The sequence below is a fragment of the Populus euphratica genome, unplaced genomic scaffold, assembly GCF_000495115.2.
Source record: "Populus euphratica unplaced genomic scaffold, PopEup_1.0 scaffold145.1, whole genome shotgun sequence".
Taxonomy (NCBI): domain Eukaryota; kingdom Viridiplantae; phylum Streptophyta; class Magnoliopsida; order Malpighiales; family Salicaceae; genus Populus; species Populus euphratica.
Window position 1 is genome coordinate 226,730 of NW_011500001.1, and position 10,867 is coordinate 237,596.

Consider the following 10,867-nt stretch of genomic DNA (forward strand, 5'->3'; position numbering starts at 1 on the left):
CTTGTAGAGGTTAATGCCACAAAATGCATATTTTTTCTAAGAATTCTTTTCCTGACTCCATTCATAATTCTTATTTTCAGGTCATTGGGGCTGATATCAGGTATGACTGGAGGTGGTGGAAATGTGGGGGCCGTTCTAACTCAACTAATTTTCTTCAAAGGATCAAAATACTCAAAAGAGACAGGGATAATGCTCATGGGTATCATGATTATATTCTGCACTCTTCCAATTTGTTTTATATACTTCCCACAATGGGGTGGAATGTTTTGTGGTCCATCATCTTCAAAGATCGCTACAGAGGAAGACTACTACTTGTCCGAATGGAATTCAGAGGAGAAGGAGAAAGGCCTGCATCTATCAAGCTTAAAGTTTGCAGAAAACAGCAGACGTGAAAGAGGTAGAAAACAAGATTGTGAAACCAGGCCAGTAGATGAAACCCCATCAACACAAGTCTAGATCATGCCTCGTAGCCATACTTCTCTACTGCTCATGTTTTATGCTGCAAGCTCTCAGAGCAATAGAAAATTTCTACGTTGGACATGTAAACCTATTACGTTATAGTAAGGCCTTATAGTCTGTATGAAAATGTTGTTTAATTTTCACAGGCAAGTCATCAGAAGCAACTCTGTGGAAAACATCTACTTTACTTGAAAAAGCCTTAATAAAAGAAGTTTCAAGAAATACATGGTAATTATTTCAGAACAATAGAACTGAAAATAAATAAATAAATAAAAAATGATGGCAAATTATTTATTCTGTAGATTCTCAGCTGTTTCGTATGCTAATAGTATATCTGGTTCCACAGGTCTCCTGAATCTTTTATTCTGTCATCTTATCAAACATCATTCTCATGAACATTAAACAGATAAAAAAATTCTCTCCTAGGAAGATATGCTCAGAGAAACTGAATCTTATTAAAAAGAAAACAGAAGAAAAGAAAAGGGACAGTTTTGGTCTGAAATTCTAGATTATCAGAATCAAATAATTTGTTGAACGGTCTGGATCAAATCAAATCACAAACAAATATTATCTAAAACAGTAAGCAAGACAAAATGAAGCTTTCACAACCAATCCACATAAACGATGTCACTGTTTTAAATACTTGTGCTAATTCAACAAGCCAAGCTGACCTGATTGCAATTAATCTCTGATGTTGCCGGGAGGAAGTATGACAAGTTCTATCTGAGTTGACCATCATACACTTTGTTATCAGCATTTCGATCAGCCAACTTTAGTTCCCTTTTTCCACTGATTTTATTAGGGGTACTTTGCATACTAATTGCTAACTCCGGGAAAGCCCAGCGTTTTCTTGGGTTTGAAGAATCATATACATCGACAAAGAAGACAAATACCTTGCACTAGAACCATGCAACTTATTAAGTTGTTATTTTGGTATGATGTGATTTTTTATTTTTGGGTCTAGACATATTTTATATATTTATAAATATATATGTTATGTTATTTATATAATTTATTTTAAATAAATTTTTATTTAGCTAAGATAAATTTATATCTGATTATTAAGAATCATTAACTATTAACTATTATGTGAAGAATAATTTTTTAAAATTTTAATTAAATTTTATTTTTTATCTTATAAGTTAAGTTGGATAGATAATTTTAACTCATAAAATATATTTAAAAAAAATTATATAATTATAATTTTTATATAAAACGGTTAATTAGTTAATATAACATGATTCAACTAATTGAAATAAAAAAATTAAAATAAAAAATTGAAGTTTAATTATGTTGAGTTTCAAAAATATGATATTTATTTAATGTTGCTATGTTGAAGTACATCAATTATTTTATCACGCTTAAAAATATTGACTTTTAATAAATGTTACATTTCTGAATTATTTTACCATAAAAAAACTTTGAAACAATGTTATTCCATTAAATTTTATGTATACTACGCTAATTTGTTTTTTAAAAATCCGTATATGTTGTCTCCTTAATGCACAGTTCGATTCTGTCGCTGCAACATGCATGCATGATGACACTGCACACACGTACTTGAATTAGAATACGGGAGATGCCCCATTCTCTTGAGTTTATGAACGAATTTGAAGATTTAATCACATGCTTCCATTAATATAATAAAAATTGATGCTATCCAATTGGGATCAATAAGCAAGCAGGTTCTGTTCATGAACAATTGCATAAATTCAGAATTTTATACATCTTGATTTGTGGTAAGGATCGATTACCTAAACACTTTAAAGCAACTTGATTTTTTAAGGTGCTTCAGTGTTTATTACTTTTCATATATATTTTTTAATTATGCTATAACAATTTCATGCTTTAGCTTGGTTAGTCAAAGGTTGCGGGTTTAAACTTTGGGGAACACATATATTTTCTAAATTATGACAAATTAAAAAAAAAAAAAAGAAGGGGAGGACTCAGAAAAATAATAATTAGACACTTAATTTTAAAAATAATAATTTATTTTGATTCGCCTTTAACATTATATTTGTGATGTAATTCAATAGTAAATGGATGTACAATCTTGCAAAATAGAATTTACTTGTGTCAATTTAAAAAGATTGAAACAAAAAAAACCAATTATTACATAGAAAAAAATATCGTTACCCTTTTTTATTTTTTTGGCATGGAAAACTAAATTATATCCATGGAGTTTTTACTTTTTTTATTTTTAGTCTCTACTTTTTATAGGTTTTGCATCTTAGTACTAAACTTTATTTTTAAAATTTTCAGTCCCTAGACTTTGAGAGTGGAGAGAGTCGTTGAAAAACTAGAGAGGAGAGAAAAGATAGTGTGTCACAAAATCTAACTATCAAAAAATCGATTTTGATATCTTGAGTTTATTTTAATAAAAGTAGACGTGAATGTATTTATTTAGCTTTCTTCTCACTGGAAAATGTAGATCGGGTTTAAAGGAGAATTTCTATGTAGTTCTTTTTTTTTTAAGAGATATATAGGTGTATTGAGTGTAGAAGTTGATTTATTAAATTTATTATTAGAAAATTAATAACTACAAATAGAAACACTAATAAAATATTTATCTTGATAAATTGCAATGAATTTTACCAAAAAAATTCTTTTTGTATATCCATCAATAAACACTAATGAAAATATTCTTTCGGTATATATTAAAGGAATTATAATGAAAAAAATTAAAATAAAGTCAAAATATATGATAATGTATTATTTATACAGATAGAATTGCCGATGATAATAATACCATCAGTAAAATCCGTCCATAAACTCGTTGATAAACTACTCACTTTTCCTTAAAATTGTTCATCATGTTAATTACAAAGAATACCATCAATAAGTTAATTTCATTAGTATTTTATAGAGAGCTCTTGAAATGTTCATTTATCAATTGCACTGTTAATTATTATTTTTTATAGATAAAATTACCGATGAATTAAAAAGTCATCTGTGATATTTTGAGGGTTTTTTAAATTTTTTGATTAAATTAAAAATTTAAATTAAATATTATAAATGAAGACTATAATCCCTCAGTTCATAATAGCCGTGTCTCCTCTTCCTTCTCCTCCTCTTATGTTAAAAATATCAACATTCTTTTCTTTCTTTTATCTTATATTCTATTCTCGACTATTTTTTTTCTTCACCATGTGCAGACATATCTTTTTTCTTTCTTTCTTTTCCCTTCTTATTTTTTTAATTAACATAATTTATGAATTATTTTTTCTTTTCTTAACTTCACTCATAATTACATTAAGGTAAGAATTTTTCTTCTTTTTTTTTTTATGTTTTTCATTATATTTTTAAATTTTTATGTTCTTCATAATTGTATAAATGTTGTTGTAAGATTTGTATTGCATATGAGATCAATTGTTTTTTTAATTTTGTTGTCAAACTTCAATTAAATTATTTTATTTGTTGCTAGATTATCGATTCTAAAATAGATTTTAGAAAGTTGATTTATTTATCTTTTGTTGTTGTTGTTTATTTTATTTTTTTGTTAATTATTTGTTGCAAAAGTTGATTTTATTCTTCTTTTTTGTCCAAGCAACTCAGTTCCTAAGTATTATGAAGTGTTGATTTGTATGAATTTGATTATTTTCTAATGCCGTTAAATATATTCTTTTAAATATTTTTAAATAATTACTAATAAAATTGAATATAATATTTTTATCAATTATATGACAAGCGCCCGTTGAAAATACCAGTGGAATAGAGTGAGTATTGTTTTACGTGTTTTTCCTGTTATTAAATCCATCAATAATAAATAATTTTTTATTACCAACAAATCTAAAATTATAAACAAGATTTTTATCAACGGAGCATTTTCATTTGTGAGCATGTCAGTAAATTTATTACTAATGAAATAATAATACAAATACTGATAAAAAAATTTATTGGTAAATTTAAGAATTTTGATAAGGATTTTTTATGGTTTTTTATTATTATATTTAGATTAAAAAAATCCATAACTCTAATTTTCCAGTCACCTCTATGAAGACTAAATTTGGATTGACAAATGATACATTGTCTATTTTATTTAAAATTAAAAAATTAAAAAGATCGTTTAACCTTATATATATATATATATATATAACCAGTTGCACAAACTAAGCTTCGAGGCCTACACGAACCTAAACATTTTTCATGTTGGACTGGGCATTTAGGTCCTTAGCCTAAGCACTTGATCACATTCCATGGGTTTTTTTTTTGTCCAGTATGATTTTTAGATCTTGATTTGAATGAACTATAAAAAAAAAGATTAACATTGTATTTAAATCATTATTCAATTTTTTTATAGTTTTAAATAATATTATAGGTTTTTATAAGAATGAAAACAATTTTTTTAAATTATTGTGTATCTAATATGAAAGATAAAAATAAAAAATTGTTAATGAATATCCAATGAAAATAAGATTTTTATTTAAAAAACAATGTTTAAGATTAAAAAACATGATTTTATTAAAATAATAAAAGAGATGCATTAATAATGAAATGAAATTTATATAAGGAGATATATTTTCCCTACATATTTCAAATGGCTTGAATCTTAATAAGCTTTTATTTTAATTGTCCCTACCTTTTGTTCAAAAAAACTTATTGCCGATAAAGAAACATGCCATTTTTAAAGAAGATTATGATTTCTTTATGATATCGATTGCTATATATTAGTTTAATAAGAAAAATATTTAAATAGATGAGACTAAACTATATCTTTTTTTTAATTGTCTTATTATAAATTTTTATATAATATTTTCTCATTAATATTAGATGAGACTAAACTATATCTTTTTCTTAATTGTCTTATTATAAATTTTTATATAATTGTTTGGAAATTTATTATTTTTATTTTTTTATGAATTTCAGAGAGATAATTGATTCATGATTTTGTTGTTTTTTTTTTTGTTTAATTAAAGCATGTTTTAAGGATCATACTATTTTTTACTTAAAAACAACCTCCTCATAAAATAATATATATATATATATATTAACTCAAATCATTATAGTTTTTTTCAGACTTTTTGTTAACCATTGCTTTTTATTTAACGAATTGTATTGTTAATTAAAAAAATTATTTTTGTTGTAAAAACAAAAAAATACATGAATAAGAAAAGATAATTTTAATAAAAAATATAGTTTTTGTCAAGAATTTTATTTTTTGTCTTTTCTAAAAATATATTTTTTTATCATCTTTTATATAAATAAAAATAAATTTTAAAATATGAGGTTATTAAAACCGTTCACGTTCAATATAGATTAAGCATGAACCCGAAATATCATTATTTTAATATTAAAAAATGTTAAATCACCATTAGTTTTAAGTTGTGCACCTGTCAGATCGGCATAGCAACATTGATTCGCACCACATTTTCACCACGACAACAAGCATGCAACTATACTTATGCAACCATCGTCCACGACACGGCATCACCCCTCGCATCGTGTGGTCTAGAAGGGCCGGACCACAAAACGCAAGCGTTTTAGGTTGTCATTGGTATAGAGCTCTAATGAGATGTGTTTGAATTTTTTTTATGAAACAAAAAAAATGTATTTTTTGTTTTTAGCAAAATGTAATTCATGCTTTAATAAAGTTATAATTTTTCAAAAAAAAACAATCACACGTCACTAAACTTGGACCGACCCCCAACTTTAGTTTGGCTCCTAGAATGGCCTCTTTTGGTGGAGCCGGGGGGGTGTTTGTCTTGTAAAGAAATCTCTGGAACCTTCTCGTAAACCTGCTAGTATTACTATATAATGACGTGTCAACGGTGCATGAAAATGAGAAAAGTAATAAAGAACTCATTCACGTCAGAAAGACCAGACAGAGATGGTAATATCAAGGGAATATTTGAGAAAGAACTGATGAATTAAAGGTAAAGAAGAGGTGTCTAGCACAAGGGCCATGAGTTGAGGCGGATTTAGGCAATCTCCATTTGGGAACCATCACTGCTCTAGGGTTGAAGATGAAGAGAATGTTCGATTTTGTTTTTCAATATTATTTTATTTTATTCCTGTTTTAATTTAAAAAATAAAAACATTATTTTAATATATTTATAAAAAAATTATTTTAAAAAACAATACATCCAATACTCTGAACTTGTGCCTTCAATAACTTTCTATTTCTTGAGGGAGGAATTACTCAATTTTTTAGACCACTTTTATTTATTTCAACTTGTGCTCTGTTCTCATTCACAACGCAAATAAGTTCTATAGGTCACCTAAAATTAAAAGAAGTGTTGCATTTTGGCCCCTTCAAGCTACAGATTCTGGATTCGTCCATTGCAGACTCTAATTACTATATATATATATAGCACCTCTCAGATAACCAGCAAAAACAAAAACAGCTAGAAAGAAGCACTCCCTCCCTCCACTAGCCAACACACAAACCGCAAATTAAGTCTCACTCTCCACATCTTCTCTAAGTAAACTTGCTAGCTTCTTTCAAATGGCTCCCAGCTTAAGTAAGAATGCCCTGCAGGATGTTATGGGGCTGGTGGATGGCGAGCAACCACTGTCAATAACTCTAGAAGGAAAAAACTTTCTTGCTAATGGCCACCCAGTTCTCACTGAAGTCCCTGCTAACATTGTAGCCACACTATCCCCATTTCTTTCTTCAAACAAGACCAAGAACCTGGTCGGCTGTTTTGTGGGGTTTGATGCTCATGAACCCAAAAGCCATCATGTTGTTCCCATTGGCAAGCTCACTGGCTTAAGATTCATGAGTATATTCAGGTTCAAGGTCTGGTGGACAACCCACTGGATTGGCAATAGTGGAAAGGATGTGGAGCACGAGACACAGATTATGATCTTGGACAGAAATGACCTGGGACGCCCCTATGTCCTGCTACTTCCACTCCTTGAAGGGCCTTTCAGGGCTTCTCTTCAGCCTGGGGTTAACGACAACGTCGACATTTGCGTGGAAAGTGGGTCCACGCAAGTGTGTGGGTCCAACTTCAGGAGTTGCTTGTACATGCATGTTGGCGATGATCCATATAGTCTTGTTAAGGAAGCCATGAAGGTGATTAGAGTCCATTTGGGCACTTTTAGGCTTCTCGAAGAGAAAACCCCACCAGGTATTGTAGATAAATTTGGTTGGTGCACCTGGGATGCATTTTATCTTAACGTACACCCCAAAGGTGTACGGGAGGGTGTTAAGGGCCTCGTGGAGGGTGGGTGCCCTCCAGGTATGGTCCTTATTGATGATGGGTGGCAGTCAATATGTCATGACGACGATGACCCCATGAGTGAGCAAGAAGGCATGAATCGCACGGCTGCTGGAGAGCAAATGCCATGTAGATTAGTAAAATTTGAAGAGAATTACAAGTTTAGGGACTATGAGAGTCCTAAGGTGCCCTCCGGCAAGGGCATGAGTGCGTTTATTAGAGACCTTAAAGAGGAGTTTGGGACAATAGAGCACGTGTATATTTGGCATGCTGTTTGTGGATACTGGGGTGGGGTTAGACCCACTGTCGGTGGGAACATGCCGGAGTCTAGGGTCATTAGTCCTAAGTTGTCGCCGAGCCTGCAGATGACGATGGAAGATCTAGCGGTGGATAAGATCGTCAACAATGGAGTAGGACTGGTCCCACCAGAGCTGGCCTACAAGATGTACGAGGGACTCCACTCTCATCTCGAATCTGCTGGTATCGATGGTGTGAAAGTGGATGTTATTCATGTAAGTTCCTGAAAATTAATTACTACTGCTGTTTTTCAGTGGCTTAATTAATTGCTTACCATTTTATTTATATATTGCTTCTTCTTTTTTTAATATATATATATATATATATATATATATATAATATTAAAAGAATAAAAACAAAACAAATATTTACATATTCCAAGGGTGCGAGACGTTTGGACAAGCCCTCTAGAAAGCTCTAGGGTGGTTAATTTTACCCTTGTTTTTAATGGATTGCTCAAGCATTATCATCAATTTATCTCTTGAGGTACCCTTGAAATGCTAGGAAATTTTATTTTTAATTCAGAGTCTTACAACTAAATAAATTAAATAGAGCTCGAAACTTGCTTCATTGATATATATAATTTTCGAAACTTGCTTCATGTGTTACTCCATGAATTAAAGACCTATTACTGATTATACATTAATTTAGCAAATTTATTAAGAATTAAATTTGGTATAAAAGAATTTTTTTTTGTTTTCAATTTATGAACTATTTACATGTTTTTTAATATGTTAATGTAAAAAATAATTTATATATATGAAAAAGTGTGGACCTGAAGAAGTTTATCTGATAAATTAAACACGTTTCATAAGCAAGAAACTGCAAGGCAAACATTTCTGTAATTGCAGGATTCATTGCCGCTGCATATGTGAAGAATTAGTTTAAAATATTTTTTATTTAGAAATATATAAAAATAATTTAAAAATATATAAAATAATTTATTTTAAACAAAAAAAATTCAAAAATATAGTTTCACCGTTCCCTAACATAGCATAGACAAGAAATCTTTTCACATTGATTTATTTCATTTTGTGCGTGCGTGTCAGCTTGTCACTCCTCTGACCTCTCTTCATGTTTTTATGAGGTTAGTATGTTTGCCTTTTCAGCTAGCAACTAACTCCTTGTCGTGTCAACCAAAATGACACTTGCAAGCGATGAATTCTTTTAGATTCTTCAGTACACTAGCTTAGCCCAAAGTTTTGTCCTTGTTTGTGCGTGCTTCAAGTTTGGGCTCTGATTTAGTTCCCTTAAAAACAGAAGGAATCCTGCAGATTTTTCTATCTTTTTATTTTTGTTGAATGCATGGGAAATTCCATATGTTAATTTCCAGGACTTAGTAATTTTGGATCGAATGGTTTCTTCCAGCTGCTAGAAATGCTATCCGAGGAATTTGGCGGGCGGGTGGCTCTTGCTGAAGCTTATTACAAGGCACTAACGGCTTCTGTGAGGAAGCATTTCAAAGGGAATGGAGTCATTGCTAGTATGGAGCACTGCAATGACTTTATGTTCCTTGGTACTGAGGCCATTGCTCTAGGGCGTGTTGGTATGCCTTCAACTTCAATCTAAATTAACATCTTACAACATAAAACTAAATCGTAATAACATTTTGATGCAATTCGTTTATATTTTTTTCAGGGGATGATTTTTGGTGCACCGACCCATCAGGGGATCCGAATGGGACATACTGGCTACAGGGGTGTCACATGGTGCACTGTGCCTACAATAGCTTGTGGATGGGCAATTTTATACACCCAGATTGGGACATGTTCCAATCCACCCATCCTTGTGCTGAATTCCATGCGGCATCAAGGGCTATTTCGGGTGGACCAATTTACGTGAGTGATTCTGTTGGCAGGCACAACTTCAAGCTGCTGAAGGCCCTGGTTTTGCCTGATGGGTCCATTTTGCGCTGCCAATATTATGCACTTCCTGCTAGAGACTGCCTATTTGAAGACCCGTTACACGATGGGAAGACCATGCTCAAGATTTGGAACCTTAACAAAGTGGGGCATGACATACCCCTTCTTTTAAGTTGTGCCTGAACTTCTATGCTTTTATTGACTTCCTTTTCGTATTTGCATCAGTATACAGGAGTTCTAGGAATCTTCAATTGCCAAGGTGGAGGATGGTGCCCCGTAGCAAGGAGAAACAAGAGTGCCAACCAGTTTTCACAAAGTGTGACCTGTTCGGCCAGTCCTAAAGATGTTGAATGGAACTGTGGAAAGAGCCCAATATCTGTAAAAGGAGTAGACATATTCGCTGTTTATATGTTCAAGGAAAAGAAAGTGAGGCTGTTGAAGTCATCAGAGAAGTTGGAGATTTCCCTTGAGCCATTCAATTATGACCTGCTTACAGTTTCTCCGGTGACGGTATTACCAAGAAAATCAATTCAATTTGCTCCCATTGGACTAGTGAACATGCTTAATAGTGGAGGTGCAATCCAGTCAGTAATGGTTGTTGATGATGAAAGCTTGATAAGAATCGGGGTCAGGGGAAGTGGAGAGATGAGGGTGTTTGCATCAGGAAACCCAGTGAGTTGCAAGATTGATGGGGTAGATGTTGAGTTCTGCTACCATGATCAAATGGTCACCATTCAAGTCCCGTGGCCTAGTTCTCCCAAATTGTCTGTGATGGAGTTCTTGTTTTAAGTGGAGAACACGTGTTCTTATCGAACCTGATGGATTACGAACCCTTCGCCATTGTAATGAAGCTTCTTTTTCACTTTTTCATTTCTAAGAACGAAGTTTGTCTGTCTGTCGTCTCTCAGTTTCAGCTTGGCTCGAAACTAGCATCCATTCAAGGTTACGAGGGGGGAATAAAGATTTGCCCATCGTTGTTTGTTTATTTGTTTATTCATTATTGTTTTGAGAGGGAGATTTTCAACCTAATTATATTGAATGCTAATTTAAACAACAACTTTCAAGATGGAAAAACCACGAATGAGT

The 10,867-nt window shown here is 31.7% G+C and overlaps 2 protein-coding genes across 2 annotated transcripts in view; both read left to right on the forward strand.

Moving 5' to 3' along the window:
- Positions 1-456, forward strand: part of LOC105140904 (high affinity nitrate transporter 2.5-like) — a 1,580-nt gene extending 1,124 nt beyond the window's left edge. Inside the window, exon 2 of the mRNA XM_011047947.1 lies at positions 101-456. Coding sequence (XP_011046249.1) covers positions 101-456 — 356 coding nt within the window. The remainder of the gene's footprint in view (positions 1-100) is intronic.
- Positions 457-6,636: 6,180 nt separating this feature from the next.
- Positions 6,637-10,648, forward strand: LOC105140869 (galactinol--sucrose galactosyltransferase-like). Its single transcript, XM_011047903.1, has 4 exons — positions 6,637-8,134; positions 9,288-9,465; positions 9,558-9,925; positions 10,007-10,648. The coding sequence occupies exons 1-4, from the start codon at positions 6,905-6,907 to the stop codon at positions 10,568-10,570; spliced, it is 2,340 nt and encodes a 779-aa protein (XP_011046205.1). The 5' UTR covers positions 6,637-6,904; the 3' UTR covers positions 10,571-10,648.
- The last annotated feature ends 219 nt before the right edge of the window (positions 10,649-10,867 follow it).